This window comes from Falco naumanni, chromosome 1, assembly GCF_017639655.2.
Source record: "Falco naumanni isolate bFalNau1 chromosome 1, bFalNau1.pat, whole genome shotgun sequence".
Taxonomy (NCBI): Eukaryota; Metazoa; Chordata; class Aves; order Falconiformes; family Falconidae; genus Falco; species Falco naumanni.
The window spans coordinates 26,708,977-26,736,272 of NC_054054.1; the positions used below are offsets into that span (position 1 = coordinate 26,708,977).

Here is a 27,296-nt window from a genome sequence, read left to right on the forward strand (position 1 = left end):
TCACGCCACCCCTAAATCCCCTGTGCATCCCATATTGTCAGCTCAGCCATCTCAGGAAAGCCTACCCACTCTGCTTCACTGAACTGCCTGCAAACCTTGAAGTCTTCATTTCATAATACACTGAAACAAGCCTTGTGAAGCAAATACAGATGAGATGGGGTTTTCAGTTGCAGCGCGATTCTGGAGCACATCTTCGTCTGGCTTTGTCTGATGCAACAGCTCTCTGGAGCCTTCTGGTTTCTGATTCTGGCATCTCACAGCAGAAACCAGAACACAGTCACTGCTCTTCAACACATAAAAACAGCAGCATGAACTGTTGTAAACAAAGCTTAACCCACAGAGAAAAAAGACCATTTAATAAGAACATACTGGCAAAAATCTGTCTTAAAAAGAAGTTGAAACCAGGTAGTAAATTCATTAGTGGAATGGGGACCGCAACACAGTTGTCTGCAATTGTAACAGATTTGAAGATTCACAACGTGACATTTTGCATGTGATCTTTAATGTTCAAACAGTAACAATTGCTACTTTTAAATTAGGGTTACAATACCCAAAACTTTCAGTGGAGAGGCATTGCAACAGTTGAGATGCAGAAACATATTTCTTCCAAAAGCAAAAGGTTTTTAACTGAGGACTGCAAACACCTAGCCACTTGTGTAACTCTGCATAAATATGATGCAGTTCAGGTTCTTCTACAAACATGTCAGTTTTAGTGTTTGGGGGGTGCAAAGGCTTTGCAATCAACACCTGAAGAGAGAAGTAGGAAAGAGAAGAGTACAGGAAAGATGGGCAGTGATGGAGCTCTCGTCTTGTGTGCTCGGGTGCAGAAACTTGTAAAGATTTAAAACTGATATGAAAACCTCACACAAGACTGATATGCTTTTATGACCATAAGCCTCCCTTACAATCAAGTTGATGAGTGGTAAATATTCACCAGCTTGGGAGCTGGCAGGATGATCACAACATCAAGTGTCCTGTGCACCACTGCTATTCAAGGTGCCTGCAATGCAAATACTTGCTCACCTACATCACAGATGAGCATCATCTCTTAGATTCATAGGAGGGGAATGACTTAATTTGGAATTTCTCTTTATAGAGAAGCTTAGAGGCAGCACAGGGTATGGAGAAGAGCACCTAACCCGTTTTTCGGAGGCAAATTGTAGGTAGGTAAGATCTGAGCTATAGCTTATTTGCTTAGTAGGGTAACTCCTGAAGTCCCACCCTGCATTTGAATCAGATAAGCCACTGCATCCATTCCTGTTGAGACACATGAGTTGGGGCTCAGTCAAAACAGACACAAGTCATTCTCTCAGGATCCGTGGAGACTGAATCATCCTACTGTGCTATATGCCATCTTTCATGGCACCATGCTATTAGCCCCTCAAAGATCAGTTCTTACCTAACTGAATGACAGGGAAAGGGAGAAGAAAAATCTTGCTGTACTAAGAAATCCTCCAAGGGACTTCTATGGCAGCAGAAACCTTGGAATGGGACAGATCTGCAAGATCTGAGAGATGGTGCAGGGCAGAGGGGACAGATAACCTGAGGGGAGAGGAACACCACAACTCACAAGGAATGTACAGCATTGCATGTTGACCCCACTCCATCTTCTAGCAGAGTTCTCTTACACATCTGGAGATTCCACCTTCTTAGCCTGGCTTTCTGTGCAGAAGGGTAAGTTGACCCGAGTAGGTATATCAGGATTTGACTTGCCAGGCTCCTCAGGATGAAAAGCTTGTTTCTGTCTTATTTTGATACAACCCAGGCAGTTATACTTAGTATGCAAACTCAGGGAGGGGAAAAAATTATTTACCCATTCTAAATACACGCATTCAGCATTGCCATGTAATTAATTTTTTGCTATAGTAGGTGACTGGTTTCATTAACATCACTGTTTCAAAAAGAAGTGTACCATAAATACATAAGAATTTTAGTGCTCATGAAAAAATACCTTTCATCCTTAGAGACTGAAATCTTTTGCCTCCAGAATTACAGCAGGGGCAACAGAGGTGATGACAGCACGGATTCATCTCTGCCACCCCAACCATATGTCTAACCCAGTCCTGACTGCAAGACAGCCCTTCTGGAGTCACAGTCAGGTGAGCTCTAGGAGGAATCAGGTTAGGTTCCTCCTCTTTGTCCCGTCTTTGACCACATTGCTGAGGAACAAGATGAAGATAACACAACTAAATCTCACTAAGCCACATTACAGCTGTCAAATGTCACTAAGTATCCTATACTGGACCTACTGGATTTGATTACTGTTACACAGAGACTTGAGCGTCTGTAAGAAGTGCTAGGCTTGCCTGCAGGCCATTTATTATATGGATAGGACAATTTGCTTCTGTGGTTAGCTAAAGGAAGAACCTCCAAAATATGAAAACAGACTGTCAGGATTTTGCAACAATGTATACAAGAGTCTTTTAAATAGAATACACAGTGGTCAGATTTTATACACTAAGTTCTTAAAGTAAAAAAAAAACAACCTCCACATAGACAGATGTGTCAAGAGCTGGGGGTTGATCCAGGCAGAAGTTTGTCATTAAATAAATGCAGACAAACCAACAAACAGAACATCAGCAGGAAAACCAACAAAATCAGCACAGTCGTCGTCTGCATGTCTCCAGGCTGGGCCTGCTCCAGTCCAGGTTAGCAAAGTCCAAACACAGGCTTGTGAACCAGGGCATGTACTTGCACCTTTCATTTTTCAAGACAGTGCCCACGTGTGTGCGTGGGGAGCAGATCAGGTAGAGAGCACACCTGTCTCGCTAGGGGTACCTGCACTGCGCTCCTGCCAGCAGTCCTCCTTTGAGTCACCTCCCATTCTCTCTGCCACAGCATCTTCGTGAGAAGACAGAAGGAACGAGCATGGGCAAAGCCACTGCTGATAGTCCTCAAAAGATCTTGCACTCGTTAATGGAGAAGAGCTTCCGCCTGTTCTGCCTCTTGGCTTGATTGACTGCTGTCCGCACAGCGTACTCAAACACCTGCTGCACGCCCCGGTTGCTGAGGGCAGAGCACTCCAAATAGCCTTTGGCTCGCACGTCCTGGGCAAGCCGCTTCCCATCTATCGGGCTGATGCAGGAGGAACTGTAGGGCCCTGTGTCACGCTGGTCAGTCTGAGTACCCACCACCAAAACAGGAATGCGGGGCAAATGGCTACGGATCTCACCGATCCATTTGTTCCTCAGGTTCAGAAAGGAATTGTGGTTTGCCACCGAGTAGCACATTAATACCACATCTGCCTGTTGGTATGAGAGGGGGCGAATGCCTTTGAAGGCATCACTGCCGGATGTGTCCCAAAGACCTAGGCTAATCTGTGTACCATCCATGAAGACATCCACGCCAGTGTTCTCATACACGGTGGGTCTGTAGTCATCTGGAAAAGTCTCAGAAGTGAAACGTACCAAGAGAGATGTTTTCCCCACTGCAGAGTCTCCCACCAGCACACACTTGATTGAATCCAGCATTTTGTTAATGTCCAGGGCCAAGAGCACCGTCTCCGTGCAGCAGGAGTGAGATGGAGAGATGCAGTGGTCTCAGAGGCTTTCTAGATAACTTCCATTTGGTGAGAAACCATCCAAACCTCTTTACTTCTCAAGACTTGATTGTGCCGCTTGAGTCTAAAATCCCCTTTTCTCCCACACGGCTCTGTGGTGCTGTCGATTTTAATTCTTCAGTGAGTCAAATGATGTTTCTAGAAGAGTAAAAATAAAATGTAACATTTATAACCCACAGAGAACAAACAATTCTTCAAGATAAAGATGCCCAGACACGTCTTTGGACAGCCATGGGGAGTACCCCACATCGAGGATGCTGAACCTTACCGCTCCCTCTCAGCCGGCTGCGTGTGCAACAGCCATTCACGTAAAGAACATTCTTGCTGCTCCACAGGGGCTAACAGTCCTATTGTCTCTGTCATTCTCCACTGACGCCAACTATTTTTTCCCTCTAATTGTCTAAAAACCTAATCAAATTAATTTAACTTCGGTATAACTGCTACTAACCTGTTTTCAGTGAGACATTTCCTGCCTCCAGCTTCCACCAAGACTGACAGAATCCTGAATTCCTCTCAACTAATCAGTCCAAATTCCCTTGAAAATGTACACATGCTGTCTAGAGGTAGTCAAGAGAAAAAAAGCCATTCACTAACCAACCAGACTATTGCAGCAATCCTATAATGAACAGTAACACAGAACCACTTGTGACAACGAGGAAGCAAAAACTTTAAGTGTGAGTCTCAAGCAACACGAACCTTAACAGTTTTCAAAAGCAATGAAGGATTCACAGCAAAACTACAAAAAAGTTCAAAATTTTTCTTATTAATCACTTTCAACAAGCAAGAAGCACAAGCCAGAGAAAGCTATGCCACCAGTGCTTACTCCAAACAATTTTGTTTGAAGAGGACACAGCTGCCCTGACATTTACTCTGTTGTAAAACTGAACTGAGAGTGCCTCTTCAGACTATGTAATTGCTTTTGAGTTCTTGCCAGCATTCAGTCAAATTTTCCTATTTTGAAAGCATTTCCCCACTAGCTGTGTGCAAGATTCACTGCTCGCACAGGGCAACACACAAGATGCTATGAAAATCAGTAACTGCAAAACTGAAGGCAAATTAGTTCTGCTCAATAAAAGTAACTAAGAGACATATCACAGCATGATTCCAAAATGTTGTGTGTATATTATACAAATAATATAATTCTGTCTCCTTCATATATGAAAAGAGAAGTCACAGCTTGAAGTTATTTGCCCAGAATTAAGTGATGGCCACAAAAAGCATATATTCTATGTTACCATAATGTTCTTCAGTTTCACCACCCTACACCCCCACCCCCCATATTTCTAGTACACTCACAGCTCTGGCTTACTCCACAAAAGGGAATAACAAAGGAAGAGAAAAGCACTAGACAAGCTTAGAGAGAACATTCTACAGGCGCTGACAACTGCTGCTGGCAACTCCCCTGCTTTCCTTTTGCAGTGAGGCAGCATCCTACCTCCTCTCATGCTGCCGGCACACCTGCATCTCTCCCACCCGATGCACCAGCTGAAAGAAGATGTGTCAGCGGCTTGGCCAGAGCCCGTTGTTTTATAGAGGTGGCACCAAGCCTGTGGGCAGTCCTCGTGTGTACTTGAGTTACGGGTATCTAGAGGAGTCATTGCAACAGATGGTGCTTCCTGGTCTGCCAGCACGGCTGTGCTCTCACCATCTCAGCTCGTTTCTAGGAAGTGGGATGGAGGCTGAGGCCGCTTCGTGGCATTCCTGGCTGCCGGGAAACAAGCTGCTCCATTAATTTAAGATTTGGTGGCAGCAACTGGAAATTTGCTTTTAAACATTCAGTAAGTCTCTCCTTCTCCGTTCCCCAAACAAGCTCTCAGGGGAATTAAACAAGGTATTTACAAAATACATCTATGAAAAATTCAAAAAGTATATGCAGGATACACAGTCCGATTACTTAAATGCATCATCATCTTTCCTTCAGCGTATTCTACTTCAAAATTGTGTCAGCAGCACAGTTTGAAAACACCACAATTCACCACAAGCCAGTGGTGTATGATTCAGACAAATCCTGCATGCTCCCAGGAGAAAGTTAGCAAGTATCAAGTCTCCTTTTCAGAATAAACATTTCTTTGGTGTGAATAGTCCTTAATGCCTTCAGGCTCACTATTTCATGTGTATTTGAACACGGAGGGTAAGTAAGGATGTCCGAAGCATGACTTTTGCCAGAACAGAAAAAGACAGATGGTACTCAGCTTGGTGATCACCAGGTCTTATTATGTTGGCCATCTTGAAAGAAAGTATATAAACCATTAAAGACTGAAAAAGAAATTAAGGACAGTGAATATGACTAGCAACACACACACAATAACAAAAGCTGAAATATTCCACCATGACAGTGGAGAATTGTTTTCAAAGCAAATTATGTTGTTCTACAATTCATTAATGAATAAAAATTAACGGTATATAACAAGGTCCATATTCTGGTCCTGTGGATAGATTGCAGTCAGTGGTCCTGATCTTACTTTTGTTCACAGCCATGTGGAGTTCATGTGCCTCCATATATAGCTGGGACTACATATGTGAATATTGAAGATGTATTTTTAATTATGCACATAACCTGTCCCTGCTGCAGCCTGAGGGTAAGAGCTGTATCATTGTATTAAGATAATTATGCAAGTTCACCTCAATTAATGTAAAATTATTTAGATTAAACATCAATAGAAAACAATGTCCTTTAAAAGACAGGCCAGTACTGGGCACTTTTACACCTCAGAATACATCCAGTTGTGTAAATATTTGCAAAAGCTTTGGTTTCTTTCTCTCCTATTATATGCTGTCGTCTTGATCTGACAGTACAGCATGGCACACTCATTAAAAGACTACACAAAATCTTCTGATCACAGATGGTTGAGTGTAAGCTGCCAGTGGTTTCTTTTTCCAAAAAAATATTTGCTTTTCCGAATTTCACTAACTTTATGAAGTCCATTTTGGATCTGGAATTCCAGATATAAACCTGTATCTTCTTTTACACTACTTTGGTTTATGTTTTAATCACTGGTAACAATAGAAGATTTTATTTGAATAATAATATTATAAAAACTCTAACCTTATTAAGTATAAGATTATATGTCTAGTTCTGATACAATCATTCTGAATAGTGACCTTTAATAAACTTTGAGATTAACCTCAAAGAAAATTCTTGCACAGTATTAGATAGAGCACTGCGTTTTCAACTGTATCACGTTGTCTGTGTAACTAATGGAACATTTATTTTCTTGTTCCCTCTGTTCATGAGAAGCCATACAACAGCCGCTCCCTGGGCACTGCCTGTCCTGCACCTCAGCAATCTCACGCAAGTAAATGCCTCACACTAGGTCATGGCTGAATGTGACGCTGTTACCAGCCTGTAATGCAAGGGGATGGGAGGAGGAATGCAGCAGCACTAAACTCTTTGCAGATGGAGGATTCCCATGGATATGTGGAGGAAACCCATGAAAAACTAATCTAGTATTTGTTGAAACAATTCTACTAACAAAGGGAAGCAGGACTGCTTGTATCAGAGGAGGTAAGTTTATCAACTGAACCAAACAGGATTTTCACTTATGCCAGGAATATCTTTGGCATCTACTATAAGATCACTGTGAGCATGGCTCACTAGGACTAAACATCTGCAGGGGACGAACAGTGTCTTACGATAGGGGAAAATAAACTCAGGAACGTCTAATTTCAAAACCTGTCTCGGATATTGATAGTGCACCCTCAGTTAAGATGGGATTTGAAAGGAATTAGCTCATACGTAAAACAAACCATGCAGGCTTTTTAAATCAGGCAGTCACAAAGTGCTTCAGAGCGTTCAAGCAATTAACATGCTAACTATTATTGCCATTATCCGGTCCCTACCACAATTACATCTCAGTGCAGTTCCTGTTGATATCAGGATAAGAGCAAGCTAATTTTTCAGTTTGAGCACTGTGTATACTAGCTCTTGAAGAGACCTGACAATGAGAGGAAATAAGAATATTTATGCTAATAAAAAAAGTTCAGAACCACTGGAGGGACTTCCACTTGCTGGGCAGTGCATATATTTTCTTTGCTTGCCTACATTACACCAGTAAGTCCCACCTCACGCAGAGGTGGGGTCTGCAAAACAGTGCCTGCAGTTCTTCTTGGTTGTGTTGATTGTAATCGCTGCTCTTTCTAACTGCACCACAGACACATAAAAACTCTCCATGCATCTCTTAGAGGCTGTCAGGGAGAGGAAGGAGACATGGAAACTACACCCAATGACCGGAACAGTGTGCAGCTTTACACCTTCAACTCTGTGGGTGCAGTCAGCACTGCAGGGCACAGACAGGGCCTAGGAACAAGTCCTGTGAACAAAAGGAGAGGGAAGAGGAGAAGAAGGAAGGCCGACAAGAAATCAAGACAGGGCAGAGGTGCTGTTGCCTCGTTAGGGGCAGCACCCAGAAGATGCAGCAGGGAGAAAACTGGCCTCTGTCATGGAGACACCATGGCCATTGTGGATCCAGTCTGGATGCTCAGCTAGATCACCAGGCTGCCAAGTCCAGGCCACCTTGTTTTCAACTCTGTGGATGAGTTGTACTTGCTCCATTCAGACACAAACCTCCAGGACTGCTGCACGAGCCTTTGCTGCCACAGCACAGGGCTCCTGAAAACTAATACATCGGCCGTAGTCCATCTGGAGACTGCAGCTGGTCTGCAAGAAAATGGCCCCTCGCTGCGAAGTTTCCTGTCATGTGTTCATTAAGCTGATGCTCTGATATTTGCCTTAGCTGTTTCCGGGTTTTTAAACTCATTTTAAGATGGTTTTGATCTACAGCACCAAGTGGCCCTGTCTTGCCAGTCTAGGAAACAGCCTCCCACTGCCTCAGACAGTGTCAGTGTTTCAGTCTGCAGGGGCATTCAGTGCTGGTACCACTGCCGTGAAGGAGAACTGGCTCACAGCCCATACCTCTGCCAGGTGCTGCATCTTTTCCCCAAACTGCTCCACCAAAAAATCTGCATTCAACTCATTCACTTTCCAAGCATGCTACCACAGGGGACATCTTTATCCTCTGGCCCAAGAGCAAGATGGCAGGTTATTTCAGATTCAGCCGTCTGGTATATTTACAATACTGATGGATTAATTGCCAGATGATCTCTCAATGTGTTTTTATATTTTCAAGAATTAAGAGGATGCCTAGAAGTTTGGATGCAAGCTTTTATAAGGTATTTTATCCTTAAGTACAATCATACCTGCAATAGCTTCCTAAAATTAGAAAAGCAAACAACACTTAATGAACCCATATTTTCAAAGCCAGGATGTCTTGTCATCTCAAAGACAATCTTCTTCCAGCATTTAAAAAAATTGCAGACATAACAACATAGAAACTTGTCTTTCAATCCCTTATTTACAGAACTGAAATCCTGTTCTTGTTTTAAAATTTCAGTGCTTTGTTTTGAAAAAAACACAAAACTAAATTATTTTTTTGAATTTCTAATTTATGAAGTATAAAGAAAATGGACAACCACTTTCGCAGGAGCATTTGCAAAGTATCACTTCTGGATCAAGACAACACCTGAAAATTTAAACCTTAGTTTCCTTCTTTGGCAGTTTTAACAACTGAAATTGAAGAAAAGGATTTATGATCAAATATTCAGTTATCCTGCCAACCTTATTATTAGCAACAGAACACAAGTCATCAGATTTAAAGGAAATTCCCTCATATTGAGACTGTGGAATCTTGCTATAAAGTAACAACTAATACAGACCAATGTTATTTACAAGATGAAATGAGATGTGAAGTCCTAGTAAAGGATGAAAGCTTTCCGTATAAGAAAATACATATTTACACATGCTTACGCACTGCACATACACATAAAGCTGTATAATGCAATATCTTAAATAAAAAGTTGCTAGTTTATTACGTTGGTAATAGTATCTACAATGAATATATATAAGCAATGGATAATGGCATGTCAAAAGATCTATTCAATTTACTACAGTCACTGAGAAGAACTATTTAACTCTCATTTTAATCATCTGATTAGGTAAAAGAAATATTTATCTTCAAGAACCCTTTAGCTGTGACTAATCACACCTTGATCCAGCTACTTACAAATTAAACATGAACACAAATCATTAGAACCGCTCCAAAACCTAACAAAAAGTCTGTAGGACTGTCATGCATTGATCCTAAATTCAATAGAAGTCAATGAGATCTTGCAGTGCTAAGTACCTGCTTCAAAATTCAGGCCATGAGTCTGAAGCCATTTTTCTCCACATGCTTATGGCATGACGTGGTAAATTACAGACTATGTGGTATTCGTGGCATTATGGGTCATTTTCAAAAGTGACCCATTTTCAGTATAAATGTTGCATCCTCTCCAAATTAAAATTTGGGTAAATCGAGTGTAGGAAAGCAACAGCTCATGTGCTGTTCTCAGTCTGATCGAGCATCTTCCAAAGTCAGCAGCATGTCATGCCCGAAGCTTGTGCTTACAGAGCATTTCCCTTCTGCAAGATACTGGGTATGTCACCTTTATTTCCCACCCTGCCCTGTGGTAATTTTTCTTCTCTGCTCTTAAACAGAAAAGAATTTCTTCTTGAATCTCACCACAGATGCAACCATACATGGAGCAGCTGGTGTGCAAATGCCACACGTGTGTATGTTCAAGCACAGAAGTTCATCAACCATCTGTCTGCGTTCCCTCGTAGTCTCTGGTTTTGTAGACACATCCGTACACACGCATATATATATATATGTATATATATATATATATTCATCACTGACACAGAACTGCTTTTGGGTCCAGGTGGTGATACAAGTACACTTGCAGATGAACATGGATGAAGTGCTACGCACTGACTATAGTGCTATCACATGTACCTATGCAAGGTCGCTCTGCCTATCAGAATGGACTCACAATTAAAAAGCAAATTTCCACCGAAGTCTAACTGCATTGTAGCCAAACAGAAGGACTGGTATTATAAAATGCATTATATTTAAGTAACTGACTTCAATGAGACTACTCTGTGTGTAGAATTATTCACATGTGGAAGCGTTTGCAGCTTTGGGCCCCAAACCACCTCAAACTTTTGATGCCACATCCTCTTTTAACACAGTTCACCTTTCTTGAAGTTTGAGACAAACCAAAAAGGCACTTAAAACATATTTTTGTGGATTTTTTTTTTTTACAGGTTTAACTCTTCAAAATCTCCCCAGAGTTTTTTTGGCTGACAAATTGCAAAGTACTCTTTTATTTACAGCCTTCAATAATGATTGTGTTCCAAGAAGCCTAGCCCTTTCTCTATTTTTGTCTAGGCTTTTTTTTTAACCATCTGCAGATACAGGTATAATCATCATGAAGTATGAATGTCCCTTTCATACACAACTAATATTTTTTAGTTTTAAATAAGCATTTGTAATTTCTTGCAGAATGATGCATTATTTACTAGAATGAATGCATAGAAGTGTATATGCATGTACACACAAAAAATTATTGAAAATAAATCAGCATAGATTTAAAAACAACTATTTCAATAATGAATCTTTAAATTCATGTACAAAAAATGTGACATCCATATGTACATGCCTGTGTGTTTGTATGTCTAGATACATATAAAGACATGTGTGTATGTATATATTCATCCATTTGCAAAAGACTTTGCTACAGATTGCTATAAAAAACAGATACATATTCAGGGCAAGATATCTTACCATCATTTGAAAACCTGCATATATAATTTGTGTCAAAGAATGGGTGCATTATTAAAATTACCATGGTCTTTAAATTACTTTATTTCTACATTATGGGTATGATGTGCATTTGCATACACATGAGCAGAAATGACTTCTGTGCTAAATCTGCATTTGCAATAACCTAGGTATATAACTGATAAACAAAGTCTTACACATATAAATAAATTACAAAGTCACACATTGTAAACAATTATATTTCTACTGTGTATGCAGCTGTTCAATTTTTTAGATGCATCTTTACAATATGTTATGAACATTTATTATTAAGAAGATGCATGGATTTAGATTAAATCCCGCAGATGCGTAACATGGTAAAATGTTAAAACTAACAATCCAGCAACTCCATGTATGCACTTGCATTTGCAGGCAAAAGGGCTTCCTCTTTCAGAGCCTGTGTCAAGCCCACCCCAGTGGAGAGGGCTGACTTCTGCGTGGTTCGGCTCTAACCTGGGGTAGGACTGCACTCCCCTCCTTTGTTTGCACAGTACCTGATCTTCTTGACCGGGTCCCTTAAAACACTACCAAGTAATCAATATTAAGTGTAGCTAAAAGCTTATATATGAACAATACAGGTGATACAACACCCTCCTCAGTGTTAAAAAAATTGTTCTACCATTTCTCCACTGCCCTCCATAGATCCCTATTTCAGAGGTATATTCAGGTTTAACTTTGCTCTGGTTTTATAAAATGCCTACCGCAAAATAAGGAGACTGTCAAGCCCAGATCTTCTCCCCCTGAGTTCAGGGGGAGGAGAAGGAGGTTCTCCATGTTCATTAAGTTATGTATTTACTTAAGTTTTATTTCAGTGGGAGTTAAAAGGCGGATGAGGAAAATATTAGTTAGAATGTAATGAGCCAGTGTTTGATAAAAGATTATTTTTGCATGTTTTGCAATAAGAATAAAATTTGTTGAATGTATAGGTGTTTTGTGCAGCAAATAATGATGTTTTCGTTGATCAAACAATTCACATGTAATTGTAGTGACTTCTTGCTAAAAAATACTGTTGGTTTTTTTTATTTGGGAAGAATGCATACTTGTTGCATGTCACTGTTCAGTTTTGCTGTGATGAATATTAAACCTTGCATTACTGAGCAAAGCTAGTAAAGTAGCACAGCAAATAATTTGGTTGGTTGTTTTATAATGCTGAGAAACTGGCTGATCATTTTAGCTTTTCCCCTTAGAATTGCCAGCAATAAAAAGCTTTTTCTTGCCCCTGTATGCATTAGACTGTTTAAAATCACAGTCTAGATTTCAGCCAGAGAGAAACTGCCATCAGTTAAGTTTATTCTTACATTTTGTGTGTGCATGAACGTACATTAAAATGTTAAAAATTTGGAGAGCTCACTTGGAAATAATTTCAATCACTTTGCAAGAAGAGCGCGTGATACAAAACATACAATTACCATAGTTTTTCCTGCATTTGTTGATTTAAGGTCTTTATCTTTTTGATTTTTTTTAAAAATTAGAAAAGGAGTTGCCTTCCACAATCTATCGCACAACTCAGTTCATGCACTGTATCTGGCACAAGGATAAAATAAGAGTTAATATGTATTTACAAGACAGGTAGGAAAATATTTTTTCTCGCTATGTAGCCTCCCTAGAATTCCTTAATTCCTTGTATTAAATTAAATTAAACATAATAAATGGGCATGCGTACTTGCCTACATCAAATTGCCTATGTCCTCTGCACAGCTGTGATTAAAGCTCCATTTCAAATGAAAGTGCTGTCAAGATTTCTGGCTTTTTTTCTGGAATTAGTACAAGTTATACCTGGTGGTTCAGATTTTGCATTGACTTCTATCTTACACCAACCATATGCCTGAGCAAAATAGGTATTTCAGGACCTGTTTTCCTTTACTTTTCTCCAATTCTGGTATAACCTTAATCTCTTGTCATTTTTATATAAAACATATAATACTGCAGACAGCACTGGCTCATATGGAATAGCTTAAGAGGAGAAAAGCCTCTACTCCTTACCACCAAAGGTAATATATAAATCCTTCTCACTCATTCTTCAGCTTGGTATTTTGAAAAGCCATTTCAGATACTTAAAGCTGACACCTATTTGGCTTTCAGGTGGTTTAAAGATCATGCAAATCCCCACACTACGGTAAATCTTAATGCAAAGTTTCTGGTTTTTTAGTGGGAAGCATAGAAAGTTTTCCTTGATTTTCTTGATTTTTACATATTTTGAAGATCATCACACATACAAAAAGAGAGATATTTCAGGAGAGCTATGTTTGAACATTCCAAGAACATTTCCCATGCTTTATTTTTGATTGAAACTCGGAGATATTTTGCCCAACAGCTTTTCATCCAGAATAAAAACTCCACTGAAATATACATGAATTTAAAAAACTGCATTTAAACTGATGGAAACAAAAGAAATCACACGTGGGATTTTAAAGACAAGTTTTATAATTATTTTTCTAATGAGAAAAACACAAGCACACAGATAATGAGAGGAAGTTAATAGATAATTCAGTATGTCATTACTTCAATAACTTTCAACTCTAAAGACTTTACCAATTTTTAAAGACAGTCATTTAATGAAAAAATAAAAAAGGCAAGCTGCAAACTCTGTGTCCACTGGCATGACTATCAGCAAAAGGAAATGGTTTTCTTGCAAAAATGAGAGGTTTCATACTCTAATGACCACATGCACAGGAGACAACCAAAACAGACTCCTAACTACATAGGGGTCTTGGTCTCACACTTCTGTATTAGGAGAGCCAGTCTCATCGGTAGTTTGACATAAACCGGGATAACTTGCAAAAGCAACTCACTGTCACTCATGAGGAAAAGAGGTATCACCAAATGGTACAACAACCTCAAACGGGGCAAGTGTCAGTTATTGAGATTGTTATTGCACACTCACACTGGTGTGTTACAAGTGGCACCATGCACAGTATGTAACCACGGCCCTTCGTGCCAGCTTCTGCCAGGAGAGGTGATTCATTCGCTTTCCGGCACATGCTGGGTCTTTCCTGTACGATAGGTGACCATGGCCCCCTGTTAGGGAAACCCCCAAACCATAGCAGAATCCTCATGTGGTTTCCAGCGGGTTCAGGTAAAGAAAAGCATGCCAAATTCAGACCCACCCTCATCCCTTAGGAATTAACACTACTTTTTGGCTTCTGTAACCGAAGACCAAATGTGATTCCTTGTGCAAAAGAACTGTGACGGAGACACGGCAGCAAGCCATTGTGCAGGGTGGGAAAGATCAAAGAATCTGCAACAAACACCAGGCACAGCCACAAGCGGGGCTAGGCACAAGCAAATACTCCTGTACTCGCTCTGCGAGGAACACATGCACACAGTAAGTGTTCAGACCGCGTTCCCAGCTATCCCTCAGCTGCTGTGCCAGCCGTGATGGCGACCCTCCATCACAGCCTCCAGCAGAATGTGACTGCTGGGACCGATGCTCCCTACTACTTTGGCAGCTGCTCATTTTAGACCCAATACATCAAGGTTTTGTACCCATGACTTCCAGTACTCACGCTTACTGCTGCATTACAGAAGTTTTGCTGGCTCCCCTTCTACTGTAGGCTGACGCTTTTGGTGGGTTAGGAAGGTTTTCCAGTTCTTCACTGACATAAGAATTGAAGCACAACTAAATTCTGCTACGCGCATATGAAATGTATTATGGAGAAGAGCTAACAGTAGGTTACAGCCTACACATTCTGTTGTTACATCCCATTGGTGTATTTGTGCGATCCTGTCCAGTATTTTAAAACCATAATGCTTTAATAGTGGGCTTGAGACAGCTGCAGACAACTTTATTTCTTAATTACTGCACTGGGGTTATCCCAAGACATTTTTCAGCTGTAAGCTGTGCTAATAGCATGGAAACATTTGAAAACTGATTTAATAAAACTACACACCACTGGCCAAAAAGTGAGAATCTAATTCAGAAATTATGTTAAGCCGTGTAGCGTGATGCCTGAAATGTCACATTAAGACTTTGAAAAAGGCAAGTTTCACAGTTACTTCTTTTATTTCTTTTCCATAACCAAAAGCATTATAAAAACCCTGCAATTTTTCAAGTTATGGTCAATGCCAAATCAAATTAATCACTTGAATGTTGCATGGAGTAACATTCAACCGCTTCTTAATGAAAACTACAGAATCACAGCACCAACATTTTACAAAGAAAACTGGGGGTGTTTCCTTTAGAGAGAGGAGGTATTTTTCATTGAAAATCCTTTTCATTCAAAGCTCCAAACCCAGCTATTGCTATGCATCTAGAGCTGCACAGCAAAAGTAAGAGGAGAAACAGCAGAAGCTCTTCTCCCTGCCTGGACGTCCTCTCAACTGGTTATCAGAAAGTGTCACCAAGAAAAGCTCCTCGGGAGCTTCTGCTAGTGTAGATCGACTGCTCTGCAAGACAGGCCAGAGGCACAGCCTGCAAGACCGCCACCACAATTTCTGCTCGTTTTCTATGCGCTCTGGGTATACTGCAAAGCATCCACTTACAGCTTTAAGGATTTATATGGCTTGTCCCTCACTGTATGAGAGATTGCCTCCCTGATATCACTGGCACTGCCAGCTGTTACCAGCTGATGTGACTTCAGCATCAGTCTCTCAGTTCCTGGGTTAATGCAGCAGGGAGTGTGCTTTCATTCCCAAATTAACACTCACAGTGAAGCAGCTGAGCCAGAATCTGTTAAACTTCTACATATAAACACTTCCTTGAGAAAGCTGGTCACCCAGCTGGAAAAGCATTTTTAGTAGCTATCTGGAAGTATAGCTCCAACTTCATGGTTTTACTGTGCTGTGTGTTGATACAGGGACTGTCCTCTGATATAGGCAATCATGTGAGGCCTGATGCTCCTCTGCCATGAGACCATCTCACACTGCTTTGGCACAGTGAAATTCCCTTAAAATGGGATTAAATGACAGCAATTTACAGCCACTTTGCACTGCCAATGGACTATGAATTTGTGTCTTGCTATACATGAAAATCAAGTCCATTTTTAAAATTTTAATTCTTTGCTCTGGAACTTAGTAAGTACAGATCACTTATAAAACCAAGAATCTCTATACATACAAAACTACTGTTTTTCCTGGTTTGCAGTACCTAATCTAGTGAATATAAGGCTTGGTATTATGCCCCAGCAAGGCCTGCTCCCTCAGCTTCGTAGGAACCAAAGATGGGGCTTTTCTACCCTGCGGTTACTGCCCCAGTCTCAAACGTGGCATTCACATCGAGTCTGTACCCACTTTCTCTGGACTTGCATGATACATCTTCAGATCTGTCTATGAAAAATGAGACTAAAACCCATTCTAAAGTTGAGTAAGTATACGTGTATGTTTTTTTGTACTGGAACATTTGTAAACACCCACTGATGTAAATGGGGTTTGGAAATATGAAATACAAAGCAGTACAATGCAAGGCACTATCCCACCTTATTCTGACAGCAGCAGCAGCAGACAGGCATGTACTGATACCAAAAAAACGCTGACAGATGTGCCCAGTAACACCTAACTAATTTCACGTACCCTACCTTTTTCCTCTGCAAGTATTTTCTTCAGGATAAATCCCGCGTTAAAGCTGGCCTCCTCCAGATGCCAGGCCCCACTCCCACCCCATCCATAGGCAGAAACACAGCTGAAAGAAGTTAGAAAATCTTAAAGCCACATTCAGATTTTTCGCAGGGACCCATGTCAGAGGGATGGTTTCTGCTTGAATGTGTTTCCTCCTCATTCACCTTTTAGATTAACTGCCTCTGTCTGGCAATGTGACAAGACCATACCACCACCACTAGAGCATTGTAAGATGCAGGCTTGGTAAGCAGAATCTAGAAATGGTTGTGCACAGATACGCACACATGCACACAAACACATACTGCTCTCCGAGGGTTTCCCACACCACGAGCATGCCATGGTTGGCTCAGAAAGCAGCGGAGAAGAAGCCATGGGGGTGAGATGAAAGCAAAGAATGCCCATGAAAGCAAAAAAAGCCATGCCCATTTAGATGGCAAACAGCCCTTCCATCTCAGAAGGTGGCAGAGACGTTTGGTAGACCTAGTGGAGCCAGACAGCTGCTGGAGCCAGAGCCCGTGACAGATATGTTGGCAAATTAAAAATACTTTGAATCTCACTTCAGTCCTAACAACCTAAATTTCACCTTTCTCAAAGTCTCACAATAAAATCTTCACTTAATTTGCTTGGGAACATTTAAGATGAAGCAGAACAGTTTTCTCATAACCATGATGTACTTTGCAAATGGGGAAGAAAGCCATCCTTTGAGGTGTTGCAGGTTTACACACGCCTATCTTTCCTGGGTTCATAGTTTATACAACAGCAAAGGGGGTCAGAATCAGACCCGCCATCTTCAGAGTAATTCCCATATTATCTCTTTTTTCTTACATCAGTTAACGTGGAAAATACTGGTGTGGTGCAGCCCATCACACCCCTCTTCCTACTTTTATACAAGGCCTTTTTATACTGAAGTGGAAACAAACTCTGGAACAAATAAAAATCCAGGAGATACACAACCTGGGGCAGGATTAAATCAGTGTTTAACAGGATATCACAGTATTTAACAGATGGTATTAAAAGTAAAATTGATTATGTGAATCAATTTCCCAAATTTATTAATAAAACTAAAACTAAAGGTACTGAATTTGATTCAGAATATCAATTCATGTTAAGACTTCTAGAAAAAAAAGAAAATGCAGAGAACTCACCAGATGTAGGAAGCTGAAAGCGGCTGTTGGAAATAAACGTTACGGAAGTCAACTATTCTAGACGAGATAGGGGAAGAAAAAAAGTGGTGTTCTGTGTTCTTGGCTTTTTCAGATGGACTTCTTTTTAGCAGATTAGAACAATTTTATTATTGAGAAGAAAAAAAAAACAACAAACAAACAAAAAACCAACCCACAACTCAATAGGTAACCAGAGACCACTGCACAAACAGGCCGAAGGAGTCCTGGCGACTGGGTCTAGCTCACCCGGAGGCAGCAGTAACAGCAGACCCAGATAGTGTGACGAGGAACAGCCGAGTGGTTTAGGGTAAGTCAGCTTCCTGGTGAGCGCTCCCCAGCCCTGCCTGTGTGGGTTTTGTTGTGGGCTGGTGTATGAGTGCATATGTCTCTCTCTCTTCGGTGACTATGAGAGCAAATGTAAAAACCTTGAAGATGGGGGAGGGGAGCAAAACATGCAGGCTGCAGAAAGCTTTCCCTCTGCAGTTTGCTGCTCTTACAGCCGCCTGCTCTCTGCTGCAGTGGCTAATGGCATAGTGCAGCCCGGCAGCACCTATATGTGCTAGAAAAGCAGCAGATGGACAACTGCCTGGCAGTGCTACATGTAATTCACATTCCAGTAGCACGAACAAGACTTGGGATATTTTTATACAAGCTGTAATATGGCCCTGCCTTTAAAAAAAAAGAGAGCATACACGTTTAGTTGATCTTGTACAAAACCCAAGGCAGGCACTTTTGGGCTGATTCAACATTGGTTTATAGGGATCTGTTGTAATTCACTGAGGATTCCCCAGTAGCTTAGTTAGGATTGACCTGTATCATTTTACTAGCATGCACGTCCCTTCTTCTGCCAGCACAAGGAGGCTGAGCAAGAGAAGGGACCACAGGCACGGAGACTCCCACCTTTCCCAGTATAGACAATTTGAGCTAGCCAGATTCTCATCACTTCCAGCTTTCCTACTACAACACTGAAAGGAAAGCTCTGATGATAGTTTCAGGATTTCAAGCCCCAGGTCTATGGTCTATACCCCAGGAGCTGTAAGCACAAGAGATTGTCCGCTTTTGATGATCAGGCAATCAGACTGCAGGGAGTACATTCCTGTCCCATACTCCTGAAGCAGCCCAGGAGCCCTGGCACAGCAGGAGAGCTGCCCCAGAGCCAAACACCAAGGGCCCTGATGAACAGCTCAGCGGGATGTCTGCTCCTCAGTCAGAGGCATGAGCAGTGGGCTCCCCTGAAGCCTTGAAAGGGGCCCCAGAGGCAGACAAATGGAACCCAAGTCCTCTTCAGAAAATATTTCAGGCTCGGTGAAGCCATTTCAGAACACCTCTAGCCACGAAGCAGTAGGGCTGGGCTGCCTGATCCAGATCTAAAGCCATGCATTTTTGTTCCTTGCATGATGGGAACTCTCTAAAGACAGCTAATGAATTTGTCCACATTAACATTATGACAGCACAATCCATCCCAGGATAAAGTCACATCACTTCCAAGAATGATTTAAAAAGAACAAAATAAGGCAAAAAGGACACAAAAAGATAATTTATGTTAGATGAAAGGCAAACATAAAAAATAGAAATAGCTGCTGAAAAAATATAACCTGTGTAAACCACTGTAAACCTTCTGATACAATGCTTGAAGAACAGCGCTGCACAGTTAGGCTGGGGAATCAATTTGTTTCTTTTCCCTATGAAATGAAATTAATTCAGTTAATTATCAACAGGCATGAAGATAAGGAAGGGTGGCTTACAGAAGGTATTTTTGGAATACTATCTTCTTAAAAGCTTCGGTTTACCTTTCAATTTGAGACAAGATTTTGGATAAGGGGCTTCAGTGCATCATCAGTTTAAGTGAGAACTTGTGTTACTTAATTTTCACATTAAACGCCTATTCTGTTTTTAACCAGGTTTGGGTTTCCCAATACCAGTGCATGCAATCAGGCAATAAGTTTCCATTGCGATTATGGTAATCAGACACCCAAACATTCTGAAATGTTTCCACCTGAATGCTGTGGCTTGTCAGAAGTAGAGAAATAAATACCGTTCACAAATTATATTGATATAAAAGTCTTCGGTAACCATCACCCGTTTTAGGTCTGCTACAGATAGCAGCTGCTTACAAACGCAACTAGCCTTTTCTGTTTTGTGCTGCAGACTAATCCAGATGTGAGGCCATCTGGCTAAGCAGTTTGCATTTTGGATAAAGAGCGCATCCATCTATAAAATACTTCACAAACAACTTTTGAATCAAGTGAGCTCAGCAAAAAAACCAAGAGAGTAGAAGAAGAAACATGTCCTAACATGTCTTGATTTACATCCATTTCCCTCCTCTGTGCTTCCTAGAGCATCTTGATCCAATAACTTCCCAAAAATGGTTGAACATGAGATTTATTTTTGTTTCTTCCATTCTTTTGGGGTTTTTTGAATAAAAGTTTGATACCTTTCTTAGGAATGTACATGCTTCATGACTTCACTTCCTAGTGACCTGGAACCTCCACGAAGACACCTTCAGCTGCAAACTTTCTGTACAACACGTAGGCAATTCCAGAGTTAGGTGTAATGTTGCAGCCTGACACATTTCTCTTGATCCTTGGGTGTTGCTTTTTTCTTTCTTACTGCAGTTTTTCTGCTCCTTTTCACCTCTTCATGCTGTGCAATGAAGGGGAACATCTGGCTGTGAGAGAATATTGTTAATACATTAAAAAATTCATTGCTTCTCCTTTTTTTTAAGCTCAGTATGAGTCATTATCTGGGACTTTCAGAAACAAACACTTTGTTGTGGAAAATATTTATGGGGGTAGAGTGGAGGGTTGCAAATTATTTTTGCACTGAAAATAAATTGACAGCAAAAAATAGTCTTAAACCTCAAGTAACTCAGGATTTATGACCAATCATGTAAAAATAACATTATCCAGGGTTTGTCATGTAGAGACATGGGCTGGTTTACAATGAAAGGTCACATTTGTTTCTTAATCCACTGATTTCTGCCTCACTTGGAGAAGTCAGCAGGCTGCTGATGTTAGGAAGGGATATGAGATCAAGGAAGGAAGCTGTCCCCCCTGCCTGATTTCCTTTTATTCTTAGATTTGCTCTGATTCTGGTCAAATAGTATGGTATGTGCAATGCTCAGGAAGTAAACCATGACACTCTTGATACACATTGTATTTAGCCCTACAGGCCTGTCTTCTGTTCTAGATGATCATTATATTATACAAAATAAAGCTAATTGTTGCTTACGTCTAGGCACTGCACCAGAGGTATAAACAACACATGAAGTATGCTTATTTTGTTAAAAGAGAGACTAATATTTTTTTTTGTTAACATTTTCAAAAGGAACCAGGAAAAATTTATATGGTCAGGATGCCAGCTGTGTGTCAGGAAAACTGGGATGTAGCTCTTTGCTTTCCCTTGGGTTCTTGGGCAATACAGGGGAAACGAGGTAGATTGCCCAGGGTTCAACCTGGGGGTGAGAGCATTCCCTTCCCAGGCATAGATACTTCAGAGAAAGGGAAGCGTCCTCACAGCATGGTGGAGAGCATTGCTGAAGGCTCTAAAGCAGGCCAGGCACAGCAACTTCTGAAGCATTACTCATTGTCAAAGAACTAAATCTGAAAGAGGAAATGAAAATACAGTTTAAGAAGCAGTTCCTATATGGATTTTGGTAGAACTCTCACACTATTAATTACTTTGCTTTGATGAATTTAGGCTATGGTTCTTCAGCAAGCTGACATAGTGGTTAAACACCTCTTGGTATTGGTATTGCAGTGGCACATACAGAAGCATCTGATGATAAAACAGAATCCAAAACCTAGCATGATGCAGGTTCCTGATACATTGTGTGGGAAGGACTAGAGGTCCTCAGAGGGTGAGTCAAAGCCCTCCAGCATACTGAGGCTGGAGCATGCCTGACAGAGAAGCCTAACTGCAGGAGCATGCCTGAAACGTCACCTCCTCCCCATAGATTCTCCTGCCTCCCTCCTGAGTTACAAGGTTCAACCCTCAACTTGGCTCATCTTGAGCCCCTTCGCCAGGCTTGCCTCTTCCCTGAGACATGCCAAAGGAGCCAACACAGCTCTGGCACAGAGGGATCGGTGATATGCTGCAGGCAGGGAGCCAGGGCCACAGCTGCAGATCCCCACTGCTGTGAGCATGGGCTCCACGACAGCTAGGTACCACCTCCAGCCACCTTTTCTGCTGGTTGCCATCCTGCACCTGGCAGGGCCATTAGGAGGCAGAGGGGCAGCCACAGCCCGGGCACTGCTTGCATACCTAGCAGGTAGAGCTGACCAAGGAGCACGTCCATCCACCCTGCAAAAGCAGATCCGTCCCCCCTGTAATGTGGAAATGGAGCTGCCTCCAGTGACATGCTTGCCTATGCTTCAGGTGGCCACAGAGCAGTCCTCCAGCTACCCCTGCCCCAGGGGGTTTGGCCCTGGGCCACCCAGTCTCTGGGTGCAAAGGGTGCTGAGATGGGCACAGAGCACTGACTGACTCAGCCCTAGGCTCACCTGAGCAGCACAGACCTCTCAGGCCCAAAACACAGAACGCCAAGTTGTGCAAACAATGACCAAACTTGGGGTTGGTGCTAACATTTGGGTGTGGGCATCTGTGTTTATCCAGCCTCTTCTCAAGACTGATATAGCCCTGCTCCGTACATTAAACCCATACACTTGTGCAGACAAGGCAGGCAGAGATTTCCTCGCTTTCTGAGACCACAGCCTTCTGCAGTCTTAACTACTCCTCACTGCTTTTGTGTTTTCCTGCTGTGTATGGGTTACCCATTAGCTATTTCTCTGGAACAGAGATCAGGTTGTCCGCAAAGTATGCTGTGTGACAAAACTAACATTTACACACTTCTTTTTTCTTGGTATCTGACAAGCAGAAACCAGTGTGCTAACTTCCTAGCGCAATTCCTCCCGTGACGCCAGTGCAGCACTGTCGGTCAGGACAATGTATGGGAAGTGCTTTCCTCCAGGGCAATATGAAAACTTACTTCCCTTTTCTCGAAAGGAAGCACGCTTAGGAACTGCACTGCAGGTTACTTAATTCCCCCAGCTCTCATTCTGAGACAGTCTAGCATAAAAGCAGTCACACCGCTGAGAAGAAATTAAATTTTCTCCCTCAAAATCAAGTATTAATTCCCAAAACACCCACCCACCCAACTGAGGGAACAAGAGCTCTTCTGCCTTTGCCTACTGTTGGGTTTTTTTGCCGGAGCTCCTGGGAGGTGTTCGCAGCCTCAAGGAGCCCAGGGTGGCCATGCTGCCCTGGAGCTGGCAGGGAGAGGGCAAGAGCACACAGGCGGGCTGGCTGCGGCCGGGAGGCAGAGACCAGGGCTGCAGGGCAGGCAGAGGGGAGTCCAGGCAGGAGCCGGCAGGGAGGGCAGGGGGCAGCAGGGCCGGCAGGGAGGGCAGGGGCCGGCAGGCAGGGCAGGCCCCACTAGCAGCCCTGGGGTCCGAGGGGCAGCCCTTTCCTGCCGGCAAACACTTCCACACTCACAGCGTGCAAGCGCACATCTGCTTCTGTACATCGTCTGACTTTCGCGATTTTCTCTCTCCCCACGGACATCCACACTTCCTTCCCCCATCTGGATTTAACGCAAAAATAATCCCAGTGCCTTTGCTGAAACCACGGAGGAGGCTCCAGCGGTTTCTTTGTGAAATCGCACATAACCTGAGGCTGCTCCATGGCTTCAGGGCCAGGTCAGCCCCCACCCTCGTCCCCAGCCTCGCCCAGGGGTCAGGGCAGCCCAGGTGCTCCCAGCGCTGCTCTTCCCCAGGCAAGGAAATGCTGACGGAGGCCAGAAGCACTGAGGAAACGCAGGTTCCTCCTTTCATTCTGCCTAGGAGGGCAGAGACCCGAGCTCTGCCACAGCAGGGAAGTGGCGGAGGAAGCAGCTTTTCTCACCAGCCCCACTGCAATGCAGCCCCAGGCCAGGCCCTGACACCTGCCCGCCTGGGGGTCCCCCTTCCCTGCTTCCCCAGCAGCCCCCTGAGCACCGCACCCCAGGAATCCACAGCTCAGGGCAGCTGGGCTCCTGCGCCCCGGGGAACCACCAGCAACACCAGTGCCCAGCACCCACCTCACCAACCTCCCCGGGCACCCACCCACAGCGAGCAGGGCCAGGAGCTGCCCCCTGCCCTCTCCCCAGGGGCTGCTCCAGCCCTAGCCCCGCTCCAGGCACAGCCTCCTTATTTCTGCCGTCTGTACATCAGCCTCGTCGGGGAAAGAAATGCCAGCACAAACTGGGCCTCCTGCCCCAGCAAAGCCAGAAGCCATCAGAGTTCCTCATGGGAAAATCAACAAAATGAAGGCAGCAGCTGTTTCTGTTTTGAAAATACGCTTTTCCCCACTTCCTCCTGTTTTGGAGAAGGAGATGGGGATAGTCACAACCATGCAGCCTCAGGTTCCCTGCTTCACCGGCCAGTTTCTCCTTTCTAGTGCGTGAACATGGAGATGTTTCCCCAGAAGGAGCCTCAGAGCAGAAGCCTGACATAGATGCCCAGAGTCACTCCCCAGGGGTCTCTGGTGGAAGCCCCCCCTGTCAGCCAGGGCGTACCATCCCTCCAGAGACGTTCTGTTCTCTCTGCAGTATATCATGTTAGCCGCTTTACGTGACTATCTTGAAAAATGCCAAAAGGCTGAAGCTCCCAGTCACCTGTGGCTTGCCTACATGGCACTGCAAGACAGTGAAAGGGGATAATCTGGAAAGGCAAGAAGGACACATAAGCGAAAGAGACTACTTTTACCCTGACTTAGAGGTGGGAATCCAAAGCAGTGCCTTGAGAGTTGGCCAACATAGAGCAACCACTGTTACACAGAGCTCCCACAGCCCGACTTGACAGGATTCCATTTACAAACCAAATTGATTAAACGTCTGGCACAGGCAGAGACTTCCCATTGCAGGATGCAATCCTGTCCAGTGTGTACAACCAGCCATGGATCTGTAAGAAGGAAGTGCGTCCTTCTTACAGAGAGTTACCCTCAAGATAACACAAAAATAATAATGATCCATACAGTTGCTTACCAAGCTTGTAGAAAGAACAATCATCATAGCAGCACTGCCACACTCAGATGTCCTACTGCCCAAAGAAGTTTGCAGATATCACATCCTGATCACACAGAGGAAATGCAACAGCATTTAGTAGTTTTACTATTATTTCAGCACTCCCAGAGTCATGTAAGACATCTCCTGAACCGTATGAAAAAACATTCCCTACTCACAAGGAGTACATAAATCTAGTTTTAGACCCAACACCATGACAGAGGACACACAACAACTTAGGACAATAGGCAGGAAAGCAAGATGGTGGCTTTTATCCTGTGCTCCCCTTCAGTCCTTTCTGTTTCTGCAGCTTGAGTTAACAGCAGAAGGGTCCCCGGCCGTGGGGACCTCTGGTGGCACTGGGGATACACGGCCGCCTTTTCCAAACCCTGAAGTGGCAGGGATTGCCTACATGTCCATCGTGGAATGGATGCCAAAAGCTCCGTTTGTTCACCAAGAAGCTATCAAAACTGCAAGTCCTCCCCACCCCCAAGGTCTGCGACCCAGTTTTTGTCTCAGTCAAGACAAAGATCTGTAGCATACTTAAAGTATGAAAGCTACATAAATAAAAGTTAAAAGAAAACCCAAAACCTGAACACGGTACAAAACAAGTCGCTCACAGGATGTCGCGCCCTATCTACTACACTTAATTCAGCAAGACCGCTGAATGGTGCATCCCAGCAGCTGCTTTGATACGCTGGTTTGGATGTATCAGCATGGCTCTGCTGGAGCTGAGGGAAATGTGCTGCCCCATCTGTGCATGGTACCTTACTACATGGTCCTGCAGCACCCCAGGGTCTCCTGAACACCTCTGCCATCACACACCACCTTTCCCTATCAGCTTTTGCAAGTCCCTTCTAGTGCTTGCCAGCCTCCCAGTTCACAGGCATGCCCCTGCTCTGTGCCACAACCCATCCTGCGGCATAAAGCCCCTCATGCTGCAATAGGCCTTTCCTCTTGGTCACAGCAGTCTCTGGGTACGGGTCTGAATCCAGTAGCCAGGCTTCCCACAGCTCTTTCAGGGCCTGTGACTGCACCTGGCAACATGCCCCCTCAGATGTGGCCCATCCACATGCCTCCATAGATCTTCCCCACAAGATTCTTACAGCTTACAGAGTATGTCCATGCCCCGTAGGTTCCCTCACCATCTCCCTGGTGTATGGTGTATTTTCCATTGAGGTGTGGGAGAGAAAGGCTGAAGACCTGATTCAGCGTTCCAAGGGCTCTCCAGCACTCAGGGCCTAACAGGGCAGACCAGCCCAGGAGGAGGTAAAGACTCCTGGATCCTCTGAAGGTCCTAACTGTCATTCAGGACAAAGACAGGCCCTGTTTATGGGAAAGACTCTCTGGGCTAATCCTCAAGACAGCACCTCCCAGCTCCATACCATGTAGAAGCCACTCAGCTTATAGGAATAAAGGAACTTTATCTCCTGACCTATCCCACAAAATTAATGGTGGCAACCAATGAAAAGCCACTGCTAGCCCAGCCAGGCCCCATGATGCAGAAAGTCAAGCAACATCAAGAGGGTCCTTCCCCATGAGAGTTTTCAAGAAGATTCTGTGCCACCAGCAACACCCACAGTAGCACAGGACTTCACCAAACAGCACAATGCCTTTGTGCCAGTCTCCAAGCATCCAGACAACTGAAATACAAAAAACACCACAAGGCAGCTAAAGGAGAAACCCCAGAATTATCGATCTCAAATCTGAGTGCAAAAATGAACTCGTCTTGCCCATCTTTAGCACAGAGCAGCAAGTATATTTTGAAAACAAACTCTACCCCACCCATCTATAAAGAAGGAAAAAAAGTTACCACAACAATACTCCAAATACAGTATTCTCTCTCTGAGGAAGAAACGAACAGCACGTGATGTGTAATAACATCCTTTAGTGGGTGTCAGAGAAACAGCAGCGCTGGCAGAGGGCACAGTAAAAGCTGCCGCCGCCATCACTCTATGACATTGGCAAGGGCACCACCTATTGTCAAGCTGCCCCACGCATTCCACCAGCCGACTTTCATGATTTGGGCTGAAAATTTCTGTTGCCTCAAGCAGTATTTTTATTTTACCACACTTGACTTTTCAGCCTTAAAGTTCAAATATTTTCCATAAGTAAGGACAGACTAAAATACTCTGTTTCTCATATTTAAATAGGAAGAAGGACTCCTAGAAATCCCCAGAGTGCCGTCAGGGAGCAAACTCCCAGCTACAAGCAGACAGGAGCTCAGAGCTAGCCCAGCACACAGAGGAAATAAGGGCGTGAACTGGAATAGAAGCTGGTGAATC

General features: G+C 43.3%; 1 protein-coding gene across 1 annotated transcript; it reads right to left on the minus strand.

Moving 5' to 3' along the window:
* Nucleotides 1-312: 312 nt before the first annotated feature.
* On the minus strand, nt 313-18,271 carry RHOH (ras homolog family member H). The gene is made up of 2 exons (XM_040587003.1): nt 17,955-18,271; nt 313-3,697 (listed from the first exon to the last, which is right to left on the minus strand). Exon 2 carries the CDS (start codon nt 3,468-3,470, stop codon nt 2,895-2,897), a length of 576 nt encoding a protein of 191 aa, XP_040442937.1. The 5' UTR covers nt 3,471-3,697; nt 17,955-18,271; the 3' UTR covers nt 313-2,894.
* Nucleotides 18,272-27,296: the final 9,025 nt, after the last annotated feature.

Coding starts and splice junctions, on each gene's coding strand:
- RHOH (XM_040587003.1), bottom strand. CDS start 3,470: ATGCTGGATTCAATCAAGTGTGTGCTGGTGGGAGACTCTGCAGTGGGG.